Below are 21,411 nucleotides of genomic sequence, written 5' to 3'. Positions count from 1 at the left end.
CTTTCTTTCACATTTGTTCAAATACTGCTTCCTCTGGATAGAAGGATTACTTTTTTTTTTTTTCCAATTTTGCCTTGTACTCATTTTCTTATGTTGAATCATTCTGAAAAAATAGATCTCTTTTTTTGTGATGAACATAAGCTCAAATCTTGTGAATGTGATATTTAAGGCTAATTTTTCAATTTATTTTTTAACAGTAGAGGTAACTTCATGGCTGGATAGCTTTGTATTTCTCCTTTAAAAACTAGACCTTTCAAAGGCTTATTTTATAAAGACTATTTTGATGTTTAAAGAATAACCAAGCTTATGCCATTCTGGAAAGGCAGTGGAAGAAGGTTATGAAAAAGTTCGCAGCAAGATTATGTATTGACAAAATGTTGGGATTGTTTTATTCTTTGTTAGTTGCTGGTTATGGTGAGGTGACTTTACTGCAGTGTGTACTATGTGCAGAGAAATGCCCACTGAGTTGATATGCACTTCTTTAAAGAAAAGATATGCAAGGCTAAGTCTGCAGAAAGCTCTCCTGGGTTATAATATTCATGCTACCTGAACTCCCAGTGTAAGGGGTGTTCTTTTTTTTCCTTATCATAGAAATTTCCTGAAGTAAGCAGCCTTGATCTCTGTAAATTTTACTAAATCTTGTTAAAAGCCTTTTTTTCAGGTACAGCTGTCTGAATCATGAGATAGACTTTCATTGCGGCATAGTGTTAAGATCTTAAATTTGGTAGTTTAACAAGAAAGTAATCAGTTAAAGTAACAGGGTGTGAAACCATGTCTGCATTTTATATATTGCATATTGTATATATGCTGAACATGGAATTTTGTAAACTGAGTTTTATTAATGTTCTTAAATAGGAAAAAGTTCAAGGACTTCTAGTGGAGAAGAAGTATCTTGAGACTACTGTTGAACAACTGGAGGAGAGAGACAAGGAAATGAAAAAGAATCTCCAAGTTAGAGAGGTCTGAATAAAGGGTGATTCTAATTTGTTTTAAATTATTATATTACACATCATTGCTTGAATAAAAGAACATCAGAAATGTCTTACTGAGTGCAGTACTGCACTCCCAATAATGTGGTAGAAGATGCTATATAGAATTACATATATATATATAGTGTGTGTGTATATATGTGTGTATCTTGTCTCCGTGTGTATGTGTGTGTGTGTGTGTGTGTGTGTGTGTGTGTGTAGTCTACAAGCCTGACTATTGTCTATGGTCTATTCTACTTACATTCCTATGGTCACTGTATTCAGGATGTTAGAGGAAACATCGTGTTGCTCTTCTTTATTAAGAGTTTATGATCTTGTTCATGTGTCATCTGTTTGTGTCAACAAATTCCAGAAGTTTGCTACCTGTTGTGTTTAAAAATTAAACATACACACTGCATTCAAATGTGTGTGCCTACATGCACACGCTCACGCACGGAAACACATAACATAAACTCTCTGTCTGTTTTAAATCAGCTGCTTACATATGACGACATTGTATCATCAGTGATTCAGAGGAAATAGTATTCAAAACATTTACATATTATAAGTTATATTACATTCCCCATTTCTGAGGGAAGAGTTTTGCGTCACAGTTCAGCATGCATCCAAAATGTATGCTTATGCTAACATACAGTACTAGAATGCTCTTTTTTTGTTTTAATTTTAAGTAATAAAAACACTTATGATGTATAAGGCAACAATGTCTTTGTATGTTGTTATTTAAATGCTGAGAGAAAGGAAACTTTGTAGCATTTTTGCAGAGTTGTTAGTTGAATTATACAATGGGGGACACAGTATGCATATGAGAATTAGATATCTCACACATGCATTTACACTACAGAGATCTAAAGAGGCAGACTGGTTAATTTATGGCATGTCTGCAGTTTAATTTTAACTTGAAGTTTTATATTGTCTGTTAATTACTGGCAGTTTTAACGAATTGTGATTTTCATAAGTAAACACAAAACTTTCTTCTGCAGAAGGAAATATGTGATTTGAAAGTACAGCTGACTGACACAATGGAAAACAAAGAAGCTTGCTTTAAACAGGTTATGACACTGAATGCAGATCTTGAACAGAAGATGTATGATCTTTTCTGAAAAGTTTGCATTTGTATGATATTTTTGTTATACATAAGTAACTGTAATATACTGTGAAATAATCTTTACTTTTCTAAAAATTTTGAACTTGAGTACAGTACAACAGCCTTTAAATATTTACACTAATAAAATATATTGTTGACTATCTCAGTGACTTATATGTATTAACATGAAGAAAAAGTACTTCTGAATGTTGACTCTGCTTTGACCTTGATGTTGGGCTATATCTCTTCCAGCAACCATTATTTGAAAGTTGCTTTTTACTTTTTTTTCTTCCTTTGAGAACCTCTTCACATCACTATTACTCTATACCAAGTTTGTTGCAAAACTTGAATTTGCAGATATAGGCCTGAACTTTTTTATGATAGTTTTTATAATGGTTTTGTAACAGTTAAATTGAACTTAAAATGTATTTGCAAATTTCATTTTCTTTTTTTCTCTGACCTTGTATTTTAAATTAGGCTAAGGAATGAGCAACTAACAGTGGATTTCAATAAGCTTTTATTAGAAAAGGAGCAGATAGCACAGGAGAAAAGTTATATAGCTGCAGAACTCAAGAAACTACAAGTAGGTTGTGAGGCAAGTTGTAAACTTTTATCCGTTTTTGAAGGAGAACATATAAATCATAGGACATATTTGAAACCACCTTTTTTATTTAAAAACAAAAGTAAGTGCAGTTAACCCTTGTAATAAGGTGGACTGGGATCTGTGAAAGCTCTCACTTTGAGTTTTAGTCATTTTACTTGCATATGCCTTAGGATAACAGAAAACAAGAAGAAAATACAAGGAAGTTATTAGAAAACCTGGAAGAAGAAAACAGCCAGTTGAGGCAAGTAAAAATACTATCGAAGGATAATATTATTTAAAGAAGTAGTCTTGATTCCATCACTAATGTTAATAGTGTGTTCATATGCTATGTTCTGTGATTTCTAGTAATACTAGTAATTACTAATAATCTGGTAATAATGATTTTTTGGATTATCCTATTTGTGAAAGGAAAAAAAAAGTTATGGGTTAAATGTGGTAAAACATAAATGACTAAATGTTAAACTTTGACACAATCTTTGTCTCACCCAAGCTGCATTAATGAGCAGCCTTCCGTGTTTCATATGTACTTTACAGTCTTACAGATTAGAATATATTTCATTCAAGAAATAAGATTTTTTTTCCCATACCTGACATCTGATATGTATTTTTTAACCTACCATCCACTTTTGCATCTTTTCAGTGAAAAGCTTATCAAACTCTCATGAATACTAATTGTTCTAACAAAGCAAGTTCTTTTAGAAATATCTATTTTTCTTTTTAAGTAGTAGTGAAAGAACTCTGAAATTTTAACATATTTATTAATCCACACTTTTTTGTCATATAGAAATGAACTAAAGTCCTTGAAGGAGAAGATGGCAAAGAAGGGTGAAGAAATTAAAAATAAACTGGATGAAAGTGAAGAAAATGTATGAACGTCATGTGCTTTATCGTCTAAAAGTATAACATTACCTGTAGGAACCAATGTAAAACTTCTGTTTTTTTTCCTGCAGATCTTTATCTGAGATACAGTCTTTTGGAGAGATTGTTTTCCTTTTAGCACTATTGCAAATTAAATTAAGTATATATGCTTAATCCTTTATTCTTGAAAGACCAGGACTTCCACTAGTAAATTTAATCTGTACATGGAGGCTTATGAGCCTAGATTTATTTCAGGGATGCAAATAAGCCTTTTTTTTTTTTTTTTTTCTTCCATACCATTTAGTAAAGTTTAGCTGTTAATATGTAGTAAAACTTATACTATAGCACTATGCAAATATTTTTATTTTCTAACTATGTTTTCAAACAGATTTTTAACGTCATACTGACTTTCAATATTTAAATGTAAAAATAAATTTGAAGATAATCAGGGCATGGAATAGCTATCTTAGCTTGTGCAAAGAAATATAAAATAGAAATTGTCATTTTTGAGGGGAATTTGTGCTTTGAATTCATAATAATTAGTAACAGTTTTACTGTTACCCTACTTCTATTCTTTAAGAGAGTACCAAAATTCTGATATTTTGACCAGATTTGAAAACTATTATAATTTCAGACTAGAACTATTGAAAATGAAATTTCAAGAAAGGAAAAGCAGTTGAAGATTCTAGAAAATAAGGTATAAGCATTCATTTTTTCAGAGATAGTAGAGAATTTTGATATTTCAAATAAGATAATAATAAATATGATATTTATTATAATTATAATAATAAATAATGATAAATATAAGATATATATTTAAATATATTTTATTTTTTGTGGTGACGCTCCTAACAAACTGTTTCACTAGGATTAGTCTTATGTTGGGCTAGCTAAATTCTAACTGTATTTCGTATTTCTAAGTCTGTAAACTTAAAACTGAACTTTAAAAGTCTGAAAATTAAGTTGTCAATTTGTGCAAACCCCATTAGTTCTAATGGGACCAAAACACATGCTAAGCTTTTACAATTAATAAAGTTCAGTTTTAAGTTTACAAACACACAAATTAATTTAGCTCGTGCACTGTACGTGTTTAAGTGCTTTGACAGAAATATCTTATGTTGTTTGTTAACAAACTGACAAAAATGTTTGTTTCAATTTCAAATATTTGAAATATCTCTTTTAGTTGAATAATTTAAAGAAGCAGATGGAAAATAAAACCAAATATATAGAAGGCCTGCAACAGGAGGTAGGCACATTTTAAAGTCACAAATCCATAAAACAGTCAACCATTTGGTGATTACTGCTACTATTAAACAATTATAGTCTAACATAATGAATTTGATATCACTAGGTAATTTATAGCATTGTCTTTTTTTTTTTTTTTTTTTTTTTTTTTTTTTTTTTTTTTTTTTTTTTTTGTAATCTTACCTCTGAGCAAATTGAAGAATAACCTTTGGAGTTACTTGATTTGTAAAATTGTCTGGTGTTTTATTTGCTTCTGAGGTTTGTATTTATTTTTTTAATGCAGGTATAGAAAAATTATCTTGAACTTTTGTAATTTTAAGTTAGCACATAGTATCATCCATAGAAACTGTAAATAAATATAGAAATGTGTAGAAATATGTTTCCATTTTTTTTTGTAATAGCATCTGCATGTTTTCTGCAGTATTTTCTTCCTGATTTTGGAATGACTATATCATTATATCATCAATTCTTCCTTTATAATACAGCACAGGAGTAAATTTATGTTCTATATAAGCTGCATACCACTAGAGCTAGAGGTGCCATGCGTATTGGGTTTTTCTTCCTCATAAGGTCATAAAGTATAAGAGACAGTATTAGTAAAGAAGTTGAGCAGTCTTTTACTTGGAGAATTGATCTAGAAACTGAATTGCACAAATAGACAATAAATAGAGAGTTTTCAGCTTGCTGAGAACTGGAATTTTGAGGATTCCAGACTATGCAGTTATTGTGTGATTCTGTTAACTTATTAAACTTACTGAACATATTTATTTTATTTTAACAGAATAAGGTGCTGAAAAAGAAAATTACAGCAGAAATCAAGAAAACAAGTATTTATGAAGGGAAGGTAGGTTTAAATATCTTCTTGTAAAAGAAAAGGGTAAAATGAAAAGACAAGTTTTTTTTAAGTCTCAGTTATTATTGATAATAAGCATGTACTTAAACTTTTTTATGGAACTAGGACAGCATTCAACATTTGACAAGAACGTGATTGTAATTTCTGGAAGATGCTTACATTTTTAATCAATGGAAATTGGAGTATCAGACATCTATAAGAGATAGACATCAAATTTCAAGGAATTTGCTTCCTTCAAATACCTATTTTTTAGTTCCTACTATACTGAACATTTTTTGGTAGTGCTTTCCTGCTGGCAAAATAAAAGGGCCAAATAGAAAAAATATACATATATTATTCATTTTAGGTAATTTCTGCTCTGCCCTGATAAGTCTCTCATTAGAATAGTGCTCAGTTTTGGGTACCACACTTCAAGAGATATATATATATCTCTTGGGTATATTTTGGGTACCACACTTCAAGAGATACATATATATATATGTATAGACCGATGTGAGGGCAGTCAAATGATCTGCTGGCTAGAGTTCCCTCCTCATGAGAACTTGAATGTTAAATAAGAAAGGATGTAGTCATATATCTGAAAAGTACTGCATGATTCTATTCTGAAGTATTTTTTGAGGGCTTATTTAGTCTTTAACAACTAACAGGAATAATTTTACATTCTCAAAAGGTTACTAAATTACAATTAGAGATAGAAAATGTGAACAAGCAACATAAGGACACAGTTGACATTTATCAAAAAGAAATTGAAGCAAAAAAACTAACTGAAGATAAACTTCTTGAAGAGGTGAGAGTTGTTAAGTGTTACTGCAATTTTTTTAAGTGGGATAACTTGCCAAATGTGTGGTGTATTTTATGAAGCTATATAGGCTACACTTCTCAGACGTATGTAGAAATTTAATAGACACAAATGGAACTGCATGGCTGTAAACAAATCTTACAACACCATTGTGTTTTAAGTTGAAATATTCTTGTATGCCTTCTTAAGTTGAAATATTTTTGTATGTCTCCAAAAATAAGTAAGTACCTAACCAAAAGATCTTTTTGTCAGGATATTGTCCACAGAAAATCTAAACTTGGTGTAAATATACTTTAAGAAAATAAGACGATAACTTTCTTAATATTTATATTTTCATGCTTAAAATTTTGATAATAATGTCAAAAAATGTTAGGGCAAAGTGCTTGATTTGCTACGCAGTTACTTCTTACTGCTTGGAGTTCAACTTTGTGCTTATTTGACACAGGGAAATGGACTTACATTAGGTGTAGGTTTTACTTGCGCATCTTAAAAAAGTATGTAAAAGATGAAGGATTTAGGAAGAATCTTTAAAGAAAATAAGCACTGCATGAGAAAACTGTACATTGCACCCAGTGGGGAGGGAAGAAATGAAACTAAGATTTTTGTTAGCATGTTGTTCTTAATTGTTCATGAATTAGAAGAAACTTTCTACTAACAGGTAGAAAAGATGAGGTTGCTGGCTGATGAAGCAACAGTAATACAGAAAGAAACTGATATCCGATGTCAACACAAGATTGCTGAGATGGTTGCACTTATGGAGAAGCACAAGGTGGGAGATTTTAACAATTTCTGTGATGTATAGTGTGTAATACAGTGTTAAATAAAAACTCTTCCATTCCAGAATATTGCAAACTTAAAAAATGAAGCTTGATAATAATAATCTGATGCTTGGAAATGAATTTGAGCATGTGCTTGGGTTTCAATAACTAAAAATAAACTCATCTTCAGTTGAAAAACCAAAAAGTTTACTTGCAGATGAAATCTAAATTTTTAGGAATCATAAAGTGATGCAAACTAGTCAGTTCATAGATCCCTAAATACTTTACATAACGTGGTGATGGCAGCAGTCTTTTGAAGTTACTTTGTGTTTTTTGAGATGTTATATCTGGGCTTAATAAAGGAATATATATTTTTGTGTTTAGCAGGATTTTTATATTCAGGCTTCATGTGATATTCCTCCATCCTTTTGCAGTACATGTCAATTTGAGACAGTTTTATGAGAACTTAGTGACTTCAGATAGTTTAAAATAATGTATTTTAATTGACTTGTGCAGTATAGTTAGCAGATTAAGAAAAATAACATGGCTAACTTTTGTTTTCTTGCTTAAAAACGTCACTGTCTAGAGATAAGTCGTTTCTGTCACCTACAAAATAACACTACCTGTACATTTTCTATTGGGCTCTATATGCAGAGGTCTAAATGTTTTCTCTGCCTCCAAAGTAGCTTTATCTGGAAGAAAAAAACAAACAAACAAAACCCCCAGATTTTAAGGTTAGATATAGCTGTAATTATAACAATCAATCAAATAACTGTTTTGGGGTGTTTGTTTTTTATTCACAGCATCAATATGATAAAATGGTTGAAGAGAAAGACACAGAATTAAAACTTTTTAAGATAAAAGAGCATGAACAGTCATCAGAAAAAAGATCCATGGTAAGATCAACACTTCAGCAGTGAGTAATTTAATGGAAGGGCTGCTATCCTGCTCTAACAACACGTTCTGTTAGTATCTATCCTAATGTCTGCTTCCTTTTTTTGATTTTTTTTTTTCCTCCAAGTTAAGAATAGCTAATCTTTCTATTATCCATTTGCTTTCAGGAAAGTGAGTTATTGCATTTGAAAAGTGAACTGGCATGCCTTAAGGAACAGCTTAAAGCTGAAATTGAAGAAAAGGTATATTTTTTGTTAGTGTAGCACTGTGTGTGACATGCTTTTGAACTATAGTAATGACAGCTGTGACATGCATCTTGGATGAAGAATGTTTTTAATTATGCTGAGCATATGTACAACAACTAAACTCAAGTAAAATTATTACTTCCTATGACATAACTTTTTTATTTTCTCTTTAGAAGAATCTTGCCAAAGAACATCCCAAAAATACAATTCCCGAAAAAGAAAAGAAGCACAAGGTAGTTTTATTATTAATTAATGATAGAATTTGATGACATTTGTATGTATGCAATCTGATTGAAGCTTCGTGTTAAATAATATCACTGGACAAAAGATATCAATTTGCTTTTAATTTGAACTTTTTAGAAAATACAGACTCACCTCCCTGAGACTCCTAAACCTCACTTAGATCTGGATTCTGCATCTATCGAGTCAAAAAAAAGATCATCTCCAAATTATATTCCTATAAAAGTCAATGTAGTGGAAAATAAAGAAACTTCTCCTTCAGGACCTGCAAGAAGTACCTTGTGCAGTCCATCGTTAAAGGTTTGTGACTTACAGGATAGTAATGAATTGTTTGTATGGTGTAATTTGAGTGTATTTTTTAATGCTCTAAAAACACTATTTTTGTTTGTGATAAGTAGGGTTTGAAAAGGTGGACAGTCACAAGATTATACACATCAGATATTAAAAACAATTTGGGAAAGGGCTCCAGTTGTGTTTTATTTTTCTTGCTCTGTTACCTCATTTTTCTTCCCTTCTTGGCAAACTAAAACTGACTCAACTAATTACTATAACTAAACTAACTGACTAAAACTAACTGTTTTAGAGGGCCTGTGAATTTAATATCATCACTAGTATCTTTTGTTGTTGCTTTTCACTTACTAGTAAAAGGAAATATTGTCTATTTGTAAAGGGCGTTGTTTTCCCCTTATGAAACAGAAGATTGCTTGTCTAGATGTAAAAACTATCAGTGTATTCCTGACTGCTTTGTTATAACTGTAAAGCCTTATGATTCTACCCTGTCAGAAGCTCACATGAAATGTTTTTATCAGAACAAAAGAATGATTATCATTTTGGTTTTAACTTTTCTAAAGATTCAATACTGCAAACAAGCAGAAGTTTAACTTCTAAGAATGTGTATGTCTGTGTTTGTGCATGTATAGTCCTTGGTATCGCTATCAACGGCTTTCGAAAAGCTTCTTCCTGTAGGTTTGGGTTGTGTTGCTTGTGTAGTTCAGAATATGAACTGAATATATGCCCATGAGATAGAGAGTGAATATAGTGTGCTATAAAACTCTTTAGGGGCTTTCTGTTCTTTTTCCTGTTTGGCAATGCAAAACAATATATTTAATTTTTGCTTTTTGGATCTCTGACACAACCTTGGTTATATGTTTAGTTTTATATTCTAGAAGTACCACTGAAAATAGAATTTTAGATTTGATTTTTTTTTTTTTTTTTTTTAGAAATATGTTATAAAAACTCCTCCAGTGCATAAGCTGCAAAATGAAAGCACGAATTGGCTTTCAGAAGGATGTGTGAGGAAGAAGCAAAAAGTGCTTCTGCGATTGGATGCTCAGTCAGATAGCTCTGAACAAAGTGACCTCCTGGTAAAAATCTAAAACTAATACTGTGCTATAATGATTTGCTATGTACACTGCTACATCTAAGAATGTATGTAGGATGTGGGGTTCTATAAACAGGACAAAATGTATGTGTATCTTTTTATTTCATTGTCTTTTCTGGAGACAGTTCATGTGTACCAAATCGGTAACCATATCATAAATGAAATACTATGTAAAATAAAAAATTATTTTTATAATTAAATTTTAAATTGTTTTTGAACCTCTGAGATTTTATAATAATAATTTAACTTTTTTCCCATGCTCTCGTATTTCTAAGGTAAAAGAAAAGCAATTTCTGAATTAATTAACTTTTTTCTTTTTTAAGAGCATAGTTTCAGATGAAGAAATCTGTAAAAAATTATACCAAGATTATCATCAAACTTTGCAGTTATGTACTATGACACCGAAAAAGGTATCTTAGCATTTCTTTTTGCTAACTGTGTCTTTTAATTTAATTTAGTACAGAAATTAATGAATAGGTTTATTTGTCTTCTTAGAAACCATTAACATCAAACGTGAAAACTACAGGCTCTGCACTGAAAATGACAAGTATGAGGAAAATGCGAGAGGCTGGATGGACTGAAGTTTCTAAAATGGACAGGAAAAGAAAAATGAAAGAAGCTGAAAAACTCTTTGCTTGAAATTAATATTATTTAATTAGTACCCCACAATTATTATTCTTTCAGAGTTGGTACACTGTTGCATTTTTTCTGTCTTATTCAGTAGATATTCAGTATTCAGGATTTCCATTTATTTCCTACATATGAATAATCTTGATAGATATATAACTTCATCCACCTGTACAGCATTTCCTGTATTTCATTCTCTAAGCAATAAGAAGCCTTGAGACAAAAATTAGCTCATTTTTGAAATTTTGAAAATTTTGAAAAGCCTTTTTAAAGGCTTAAAAGTCTACCATTGAAAATATTGGTTTTGAAGAAATTCAGTTATTTTAAATTTACTCTTTTTAATAATAATTTTAAAAAGAATATTGTCCAGTTACTTAAATGCTGAAGGTTTTATGTGAGCTTTTACTGGAAGTTGTATTGCTTTTGGTTCATTTTACAGGTTCTTATCTTTAAAGACTGCTTTGTTTTCAATAGCCACTACTACAGTTCCGAAATGTTTAAAATTGTATTTTCAGTAAAAATTGCTTAGATTTAAAAATGACTCGTATTCATAAGGAACAGGATATGCATACTTATTATTTTCAAATAGTAAACTCAATTTGGAGATTTAATTAAATGAATTGTCTGAAATGTGGAGTGTAGAACTAAATGTTGTTACTTTATGTATTAGAACACAGATCTAAATGGCAAGACATTCCTTCCTAAGGACTAACAACTCTTTCTGTATAAGCATAAAAATAACTTAGAACAAAATAGATTCTGGTGTTAATCCTTGCTTAATCTTGGTTCCACAACAAGAACAAAAATTTACTTCAGTTCCTAAAGATAAAAAGAAGAGTGCAGATGCATCTATCTAAAAATCAAAATTTTGGCTTCTTCTGAAGTGGGTAGCAAAACTTGCATGTTTCATTGTTTCTGATTAGCAGTTGTGTGCAGAGGCTAATAGTTTGGATTCTTTGTCTTATGTGTTGAGCACTGGTATTGCTGCTGTTGTATGTAACTATAAATATTCTCTAAAGTCTTAAAGAATTTAGTGTTTTTCTTCTCCATATTTTCTGAATGGAATGTGTTATGTAAGTAAAGTTTCTGAGAAGTTAGAATGACTTTTCCTCCTGGAGAGGTGTTTGATATTTTAAGCAGCTATATTATAAAAACTTAACATTCCACATAATATATCAACATTATCTTAGCTCTCCCTTAAAATATTGTAATGTCAGCTTAGTATACTTTGTCCTTATAAATAATTTTGCCCGAAAGTGTGAAGGGAAGGTATTATAGGCTCCTTGGTTAAAAATAAATATATATTAAAAGAAAATCCTCAGAAATATGCAGTAATTATTGAAAAAGACAACTCTTCTGAAAGCACGAATGTTATTCTGTTAAATTTTTAAGTGCGAAGGATTAATGAAACAGTATCTTAATTACCTAGTAACAAAACAACAACAACAAAAAAAAACCTCACAGTATAAATAACAGTGTTACTGTCATCCTTAACTTCCTAGAGACTTTTTTTTCCCTTGATACTCAAGGTTTTAATGTAATTTGCCTTGCTTATGTCAGGAGTACTGTGTAGGGGAGGGCTAATGAAAAAAAAGTCTCTACTTTCTTTAAGCCAATTTAGTTTTTGTTTGGAGTTTCAGTGCTGTAGTTTGTCATATCCATGATGGATGCTTTTCAGGTGGTCGTGTGAGAGAGGCCTAAGGCAGGGATTTATTTGATGTAAAAGCAGCGTCTCAGGACTTCATACCCAAAGCTAGAGATGTGGGCAAAAGGGCTCACCAAGTTCAGCAAAGGGAAATGCAATCCCTCACCTGAATAAGAATAATCCCATGCAGCAGAATAGGCTGGGGCCCAGCTGCCTGGACAGCAGCCTTGCAGGAAAGGCCCTGGGATCCAGCTGGACAACAGTTTTGGAATATGAGGTAGGAATGTTCTGCTGTGCTGAGAAAGGCCAATAGCATCCTGGGCTGCGTTAGTAACTGCTGCGTGCAGGCTGAGGGAGCAGATCCTTCCTGCTACTCAGCTTTAGTCACACCTTGTATGCTATTTCCCTTCTGGATTGCCCCACACAAGTAAGACATGGACATAATTCAAGCAAGTCCAAAGAAGAGTTGCAAACATGAATAAGGAATTGAATCATATGATAAATGAGGAGAGAGGGAGGGTGCCTGGATTGTTCAGCCTGCAGAAATAAGGGCCCAGGGCTATCAGTATGTATAAATACTTGATGGGAAGGAGTGAAAAAAACAGAGCCAGGTTCTTCTTGATGGCCTGCAAGGAAAGGATGACAGGGAATGGTCGCAAACTGAAATACAAGAAATTTTGTTTAGATATCGTATATGGGTAATTAAACACAAGAGCATGTTGCCCAGAAAGATTGTGGAGTCTCCATCCTTGGAGATGGTAAAACCTGATGAGGCACAATCCTGAGCAACTGACTTTCACCAGTGGGATTGGATTAGATAATCTCCAGAGATCCATTACAACCTTAACTTTCTCTAAGATTCTTCCCATCTTCTTTAAGAAAGTAACATCACCTAAACTACTTGGAAAACTCTGTGTTGTCCACAGTCACATTCATCTATCAGTTGTTTTCTTCTCTTTTCCAGAGTCCTGCTGACGTTTGCAGTTCTGTGCTTCAGAAGAAACCAAAGGATGCGTTTATGTAAACCATGAACAGACAAAGGGAAAAGAATGTGCTTGTCCTAAAAATACTGTTTAAGCATAAAGGTCTTGAGACCAAAAGCTACATGTATTTGCAGTGTAACTATGCACCATGAATGATGTATCTTGAATAATGCAAATGACCTTTTCTTTTGGTTCACATTATCTAGATTACCAGTCACTCCACCGTTTCTTAATTTGTACTCCTTTGTGACCTAACCAGTGCCAAATGGAGTAGAGAGATTGTCTAGTATGTTCTACAGACAGTTTTTGCATTTATGCATTTGAGTATGATTACTTTCTTTATAACGACTCACATTTATCTCATGATTCACTGTAATCTCTAGATCCTTTTCTGCAGAACTAGTTCCCATTGCTGCCCTTACAGTTGTGCACATGATTACACAGATCTGTGGGATATTGTGTGAATATAATTTTCCATTCTTTATAAGACTGCAGAATGCTTGCATGTGTGTGTTTTATTCTTTTGTTTTTATTTGTAAATCGGATCCTCTCTGTATAAATTGTGATCTTAACAGGAACTGAAATATCTAGCACTTCCCAAAGAAATGTAATCAAATACAAAGCAGTTGGTCAAATGAGCCATGATAGCAAATAACGTTACGAAGTATTTTCACACTATAGAGATTGTTGGCATATGATATTCGAGAAAAAAAGTTGCTCTTTAAATCTGTGTTTAATAAGGAAATGCTACTGCTAATCCTGGAAAAGAAAGGAGAGCAGTCATCTGTGAATCTACAAATTTCAATCAATTACATAGACATGTGAAAAAGATTAACTTTGAAAATTCAGCAGACATGGTCTGCTTAAATGCAAAACTTGACAACAACAAAAAAACTTGTTTCTATGGCAACATGTCAGGATCTTGTTTCCTTTCATCACTGGAGTTCTATAGTTGGATGAAATTGGAAATAATTCTTCTGCTAGAATCCTAATCTTTTAGAAATATGATTGTTTTTGTTCACTTCCATTAACATATTTTCTAATTCCAGCATTGTCTGCACACATGGAGAGGTTTTCATTTTCATATCCAAAATGCTATATGCAGGAAACAAGACTTTGTCACACTGCTCTATGTGTTAGCCTGCTCATAAACTCTGCAAAATTTTCATTCTATTATCCTACTAACAGAAGAAGAGTGAGCAGTAGGTATTGATCAGATTTTTTTTTCTTTCTTTTTTTTTTTTTCATATTACTTCTGGCGTATACGAAATCTCTCTGACCCATTATATTTCCCGAGATTCCTGGTTAAAAAACCCAATAACTTTATGATTACTGTATTCTGTTTACAGATATCACTTAAAACACATCTTGTAGATCATCAGTATACTGCTTTTCACTTAATGAAAGTGTAAATAACTGATGTCAGTGAATGGATTGGCTTAGTGAATAGAAAGGTTAAAGATAAATAATTAAGAGTGTAGCTGGTGGTTCGAGCACACAGCTACAAAGCTGACAGCTGTAAAAGCACATTAAATATGTGTATTACTGAATAGCCTGTGGGTCAGCAGGAGGGTGAGCGAAGAAATGGATCAATAAACATCAGATGTTTAACTATGGATTTTAGGAAACTATATGAATGAAACCTTGTGCATTAACAGGGAGCCACATCAGACAGCCATCAGTCTTTTTCTTGCTGATCCCTGTATTACAGGGGTCTTGCTGCCATCAGGCATTTGGACAGTAGTGGAAGAATTCTGCCACTCACAGCCATGGCAAAGCTTTTCTAACAGATTGATGGTTTGTATAAATTTTTGGAGAAATTTGAATGTGGATACCACTTAGCGATGATTGGTGCGTTTCTGACATGGGCTGGCTAAGCTGATAGCAGCAAAGAGGTAGTAGCAAAGAAGTTCTTTCTGGGTCCATGCTAATGTGGAGCTACCTTGAGAAGTAGGAACAACACGCACATTAGTTTGCTGGTCCTCTTAGGCCAATTTATAATACTACCAGATAAATTAATTTTAATTATTAATAGTTGGTCAGATATCCATGTAAGGCACTGTTTTGTATTAAGAGGCTGGGTAAAAAGCCAACAGCAGGAAATTGAGCTGCATGCACTTCTGAAATTAAATTCCCAGGATTCATCATACTTCCAATTGGACTCTGCATAATAGTTCTGATTCTCCATTTCAATAGGGCTCTGGACAGATGGAACTAAGGACAGTGCATCTATGTAGTTGCCTTAACAACCAAATTTGCAATCACCTCGAAGAATGAAATCAGGTTTGTGTGACATGACCTATTTTATGTAACACCATCTTGACTGGCATTAATTACGTTCTCATCCTTTAATTCTTTATTGCTCCAGTCCTGTATCAACTTTCTGTTATTTTACCTGATTTATCAGGGATAGATGTCAGACTATCTGAGAGTTACATGGGTCAATTTTCTCTTTAAACATTGGCACAATATTAGCAATCTTCTTAATGTTTTGAAATTTCTTCACTTTTCCAAGACTTATTAAAATTATCATTAGCAAGCAAAATATCATTAGCTTTTGAGTGCTGACTTTAAAATATTATTCCTTATAGATTACTCATTTAAAATATTAAATAAATTGCATGTGACAATGCAAATTTATCTCCAAAAGCAGGATTATTTACTGAAGACTGCGCTTCCTCTCCATCAACAGCTTTGTCTTCATCAGTAATGTCCTTTGACATTACTACTGGCCTTTCTGAAACAAATTTCTCTTCCGTTTCTATTTCCTCAAACCAGTTACCTACATTTTCCCACTTCTAATAGTGATTGTTTACTCTTTATTCAGTGTTAGATGTAGCTTTTGCTGTTATAGTACCCTTTCTATCCACTATGCTCGTTTCAGTTAGCCCAAGACACAAAGCTGTGTGCAGCAGTCTAGAAAGTCAGAAAAATGGGGCCTAATATTATCCAAGAATTAGTTAAATACCAGTCAGGACTGACTGTATAAAGTCAGTCAGAAGTCTAAAGTGGCCTTGTTTATCAGCTAAAACTCAACTTTGTTATGTTTCTTGTACTCAGATAAATCAGGAATATGGAATTGCTTTGATTAAGATTTGTTATTTTATGTGTATACTAATGCATCTCTCAGTTATGTCTACTTCATAACAAGCAAACTGAGCCAGACTCAAATTTTCTGGAAACAAGAAAATAGAATTATTTATTTGTGATTCAAAATGACTCAATTTCCATGCTAGCCTCGCTGTCATGCTACTATGGTTCTTTGTAGCTATTAAACTCATCAATAGAACCTTTTTAAAAGCAGTGGTTAATTTAAAAGCCTGAGGAGAGAATGACTGTTAAAATAATTAGATTTCCAGATCCAGTTTCCAGGTTAGGATATTATGGACACATTTGTTCCTATCACGTTTGCTTTGTGGTTCAGTATGAATTTTCAATAGATGACTTTGCGATAAGAAAGCAGCAATTCAGATGCAATTATATAAACAATAAGATCAACCTGGAATTAGCCAGGAGGGTATAAAGCACAGACAGAGCTTTGCTGGGTCACTGCCTCTTCCAGCTCAAGGCAGAATCGAGTTCCTGTAATAGGGAAGAAATCAGCTGACAAGAGGTTGGTCTTTCCAGACTTGCACTGTTGTAGCTGCAGGGTGAACTGCACTGTGTAAAGGCTTTTGCTGTGGGAAACTAGCAGCTGGAAGCAACTAGAGGGTGACATGCAGGTGATTGCAGACACTGTCATTTACAGTTGTAGTTTAGAGGATATAGAGCAGACCCTGGAATTGTCTTGGAGCTAACAAAAACTTTGTTCTCAGGATGCCCCGGCAGCTCTGGAAAAAGAGTCAGCACACTGGAAAGACAAAGAAGGGATCCATTGATTTGAACTCTTTGCTGATGTACTTTACTGTCATTTGTTTGAATCTATGATTTAATATTTGGCAGTGCTCCCATGCTTCATACCTCTAAGACAGCTTAGAAGTAAAAAAATACAGTGATATATCTGATATGTGCCGTTTGTTCTTCTCTCTTGAACATTTCATGAGATGATTTCTGCAAAAAGTATTTTTAAACCATTGAGATTTTTTGCTTTTCTAGGTAATTCTGGAGATGATATTTTCTCATGTATGTTCCCTTTTACAGGGAAGGCAAGGAAAAACTCAGGTTATTTTTCTGTGGCAGCATTTTATCACTTATTAGTGAAAAGTTCTGCATAACATGCTATAGTGGGAACAAGTGAACATGCAGTGTTGACCTAATGTTATTGGCCTGTTCATTTTTTTTTTTTTCTTTTCAGCAGTTGGTACTGTTTCAATTCAATGTCTGAGATTAGAAAAATTTACCAGGCTTTAATTAAAAAAAAAAGTTAGGATTGTTTCTACTTTGTAGCTGCCATAACTGTTCTTGTGAAATTCTGGAGTGGGAAAAAAAAAAAAAAAAAAAAAAAAAAAAAAAAAAGTTCAGCTTAGGATTTGTTTGTTTTCTTTGTTTTTCCCTCCATCTAGCATGAGTCCCTTCTACCTGCTGTCTCTCCTCTTCGGGCTGGCTTTTGGTCAAACAGCATCACTTTGTGCTCCTTCTGAGTACATAATCCATGTGGAGAAAAGGGAGTGCACCTACTGCCTGGCCATCAACACCACCATCTGCGCTGGATTTTGCATGACACGGGTACAAGGTGTTACTCTTTTAGGCAGGTGTTTCTGTAATAGCTATCACTGCAAAGCAAATACCTATTCTCATGTGTTTGCACTAGAAAATTGTGTGAAAACTGTCCTAATCTAGTGGTATTTGTCATGGATAGAAAAATCATATTCTCATCATCTTTTTCACTTAGCTTACTGTGGAAGTAAGGATGAGAAATGCCAAGCTTCTTGGACCAAGGGGTTTATAACATCACTGGAGGGCCTTTGTAGTGAGGCTGTGGGGTCCAGATGGAGTGAAAAGTACATTTCTTAAAGAATACTCTTATTTAATGTAGATTACTTGTGTAATTTCTCCTCCCGCAAATTTTTCATGTGGTAAAACAATGAACCACTGTGGTGACAATTAGCAGTGTATCTCTCCTACAGGCATGTCAAAGACAGTGCTTGAATTTCTCTCACCATAGCATTTTAAATTCCATTTTGTCAGTAGGTAGCCAATACAGATTACAGAACAGTGGTAGCTATCAAGTCAAGTAGTGGGATGCTGTTAAAAACACAAAAGCAAGGTGAACATCTCTGCAAGGGTGGTGAGCTCCAGGGACATGCAGATTCTAGATTGCAGATTTGAATTGCAGTGCATTGACACAAGAACTAGTGTAAGAAGGAAGAGGTTTGCCTTCTGCATACTAGAGAAAATGCTAAAGGAAGGTTTTTGTCGTTCATGCATGCTTCAGTGAAATGATTCGTTTCTCTTTCCTTTGTAGGACAGCAATGGCAAGAAGCTGCTCCTCAAAAGTGCTCTGTCCCAGAATGTGTGCACATATAAAGAGATTTTGTATCAAACAGCACTGATTCCAGGTTGTCCTCTTCACACCATCCCGTATTATTCCTACCCTGTGGCTGTCAGCTGCAAGTGTGGTAAATGTAATACTGATTACAGTGACTGTGTTCATGAGAAGGTTAGGACAAACTATTGCACTAAACCACAAAAGCTCTGTAACATGTGAGCTTCCAACAGAATGTGGTGGAAATGTATGGCTCTCTACTTGCAACTAAACATAAATAAAGTCTTTCACAACAGGTTTGCAACTTGGTGTGCGCAAAGTTTTATTCTAAAGATGAGTCACTGGAGTTACTTTAATGTACTGGATAACCAGTAGCATGTGCAAAAAAAAAAAGCAGAGTTACAGGATCCCATGCTTGTACATAGAACCCACCTGTAATTTACCTGTCAGAGGGGAAATAATGATGCATATGTACAAAGCTTTGCTCATAAATATCAGAAATTATGTGAAGAGATGCTCAGAGACAAAACATTTGATATATTTAAGAATTAAATAAATAAAAGCCACATGTAGAATTTCATTGCTGAACATTTAAATTATATTTTGGCATATTATTACAGCCTTTACTGTATTTTTCTTTGTGTAATATTAGATTTTCTGAAGATCCTAGTTTCAGTGAAGTTCACATGGGCTAGCAGATTTACTCTGATGTCTACACTACAGTTCTGCATCATTGTTAGTATTATAGTATTGCTGGGAGCACTTTCCATGTTTCTCTGCATTAGCGGAATGCACCTCTTGCTTCGTCTATTGTAGTACATTGTTTAAAAAAGACTTGTTTCTTTCTCTAAGCATTGAAGGATATCAATGAAATTTCAGGTCTTAATGCCCTTGAAAGTAAGCCCATCAGAAACCAAGTGACACTCTAAAACTCTCTTCCCCCTCCTCCCCTGCATCCCGCAGATCACTGGTCCTTGCTGCAGGTGGAAGTGAGCTGAACTCCATCTTATGTGCTGAGCATGGACCTAAATGCTTACCTAAGAATAAGAAAATAAACGTAAGCCTGTCAAATGTTTGGTTTTTCCCTAAGTTTGCCAGCCCTCCTGTGAGTGCTACCCTTGCTTTAGAGCTGATGGCTCAGCAACAAGATATGAGGGCTAACCGCTGAGCATGAGAGCTGCTTTCCAACTAGTTCAATGGATTTCAATATAGAGCGGAAGTGCATGGAGAATGAAGTGCCAGAGCTGCAACAGAAGCAGTGAAAAGACAGTTCGGTTAAACTATCCCTACCCAAGGAAATGTAACCTTTGCTAAAAGCAAATACAATCAGAAAAAAAATCTGGTACGTAAATGAATTATATGCTAGTAAAAAGATTTTGATAACCTGAAACTAAACTATTTCAGCATTGAAAATTAGCAGCTCTATACACATGGTGTCCTGCCACCACCCTCTCTTTACATAGGGTACTCCCTTTCTAAAATAGGGGGAGCAAAGATAAGGTAATGGTAATATTTTTCTATTTTTGTAGCATAAATTGCAAGGACAAGATAATTTGGCTTGCCAAACTTGTCACATGTAACCTTATTCCCATGTACAGGTGCAAATTTTAAATGGTAATTTCTGACTACTGGCATAGGCAAAAATTAATAACTCAGCTCTAATCCTACACTGTACTGCAGTTGTTACATCCATGGCAGAACCTGTTTGTGCCACCACCATCTATTAAACTGGCTTATTAATTTTAGCTCCATTCAAAGCATGAGAAAGAACTGAATTTTAATAAGACTGTCTGGAAACATCTTTTCTGAACAACAAGATGAGTTTTTAAAATTGATAACTGAGCTTTACATGTTTTGCATTTCCATTAGCTGAAATTGCCCATGTGTTGAAAATTCATGGTGTTCATTTTACTAAAATTCTAGTTTCATTTTTCAATGTAAATATTGCATTCAAAAAGGCCAAATCAAAGTAATTAAACCAATTTAATGAATCAGAAAATCAAACTCTGACATATACAAAACATGAAAGATTTGGAATATTAAAAAAATGAATGTTCTGATCTCTGGCTAAGAAGTGTCTAAAGTAGTCATTTGCAGTCAGCTTGACTGCACGTTTATGAGTTACCAGAGTCAAGCTAATTGCAACATTTATACTTTGAAGCGCAGTAATACTTTTTTTCATTGACTTTTTTTTCCTTTAGAACTCTTACTGTAGCGCCCCAAGAACTAAGATATTCCAAGTTGTGAAATATTAAATAAACCAGAATGCTAGTATGTATGATAAATGTTAAATTTATCTAATTTTATTTTCTTATAAAAACTTGCTTTCGAGTTTACAGAGTCATGAAGGATTCTTGACTTTCTCAAGGGTTCATGAAGCTCTCATATTCTAATCCAAATGTTTTGACTGCAGCAAAGAGTAAGGGAATCTGCTAGGACGTAATAACCACATTTTTGTCAGGGACAAAGCGGATAGTATTCACATGTTTGTCACAGATTCCACATAAGAGATGAACTGCAGTCATTTTTCCCTTAGTTTGGTTGATACTGAAGTGCCTTTGCAGGCGCTGCTCGCAGAGAGCTCTTCCCCGAGCACTGCTGCGCAGCAGAGCTCAGTCCCGGAGAGGGCTGCCCGGGGCTCCCTCTTCCTCCAGCCCAGCCCGAAACCCGCGCAGCGGTGTTTCCTGCAGCTGCAGCCCCGTCATGCGGCAGTTCGTTTTACCGCTCGTATGTGAGAAGCAAGAGGACGGAGGAGGGCGAGGTGGCGGCGTCACCCCGCTG

The 21,411-nt window shown here is 33.9% G+C and overlaps 2 protein-coding genes across 2 annotated transcripts in view; both read left to right on the top strand.

Annotated features, from left to right (window-relative positions):
* SYCP1 (synaptonemal complex protein 1) overlaps positions 1 to 10,818 on the top strand; it is a 31,166-nt gene extending 20,348 nt beyond the window's left edge. Inside the window, 17 exon segments of the mRNA XM_026044202.1 lie at positions 856 to 960; positions 1,970 to 2,073; positions 2,551 to 2,668; positions 2,848 to 2,918; positions 3,462 to 3,543; positions 4,170 to 4,232; positions 4,719 to 4,781; positions 5,562 to 5,624; positions 6,304 to 6,420; positions 7,091 to 7,201; positions 7,994 to 8,086; positions 8,252 to 8,326; positions 8,503 to 8,562; positions 8,690 to 8,869; positions 9,790 to 9,933; positions 10,274 to 10,360; positions 10,446 to 10,818. Coding sequence (XP_025899987.1) covers positions 856 to 960; positions 1,970 to 2,073; positions 2,551 to 2,668; positions 2,848 to 2,918; positions 3,462 to 3,543; positions 4,170 to 4,232; positions 4,719 to 4,781; positions 5,562 to 5,624; positions 6,304 to 6,420; positions 7,091 to 7,201; positions 7,994 to 8,086; positions 8,252 to 8,326; positions 8,503 to 8,562; positions 8,690 to 8,869; positions 9,790 to 9,933; positions 10,274 to 10,360; positions 10,446 to 10,589 — 1,680 coding nt within the window. The 3' untranslated portion in view covers positions 10,590 to 10,818.
* A 5,912-nt stretch (positions 10,819 to 16,730) lies between these two features.
* TSHB (thyroid stimulating hormone beta) lies at positions 16,731 to 18,934 on the top strand. Its single transcript, XM_026044215.1, has 3 exons — positions 16,731 to 16,818; positions 17,708 to 17,870; positions 18,610 to 18,934. The coding sequence occupies exons 2-3, from the start codon at positions 17,709 to 17,711 to the stop codon at positions 18,850 to 18,852; spliced, it is 405 nt and encodes a 134-aa protein (XP_025900000.1). The 5' UTR covers positions 16,731 to 16,818; position 17,708; the 3' UTR covers positions 18,853 to 18,934.
* The last annotated feature ends 2,477 nt before the right edge of the window (positions 18,935 to 21,411 follow it).

The sequence above is a fragment of the Nothoprocta perdicaria genome, unplaced genomic scaffold, assembly GCF_003342845.1.
Source record: "Nothoprocta perdicaria isolate Ctin4 unplaced genomic scaffold, notPer1 scaffold_353, whole genome shotgun sequence".
In the NCBI taxonomy this organism is placed as follows: Eukaryota; Metazoa; Chordata; class Aves; order Tinamiformes; family Tinamidae; genus Nothoprocta; species Nothoprocta perdicaria.
Note: the sequence above shows the minus strand (reverse complement) of the source record. Positions and strands in the feature narration are given on the sequence as shown.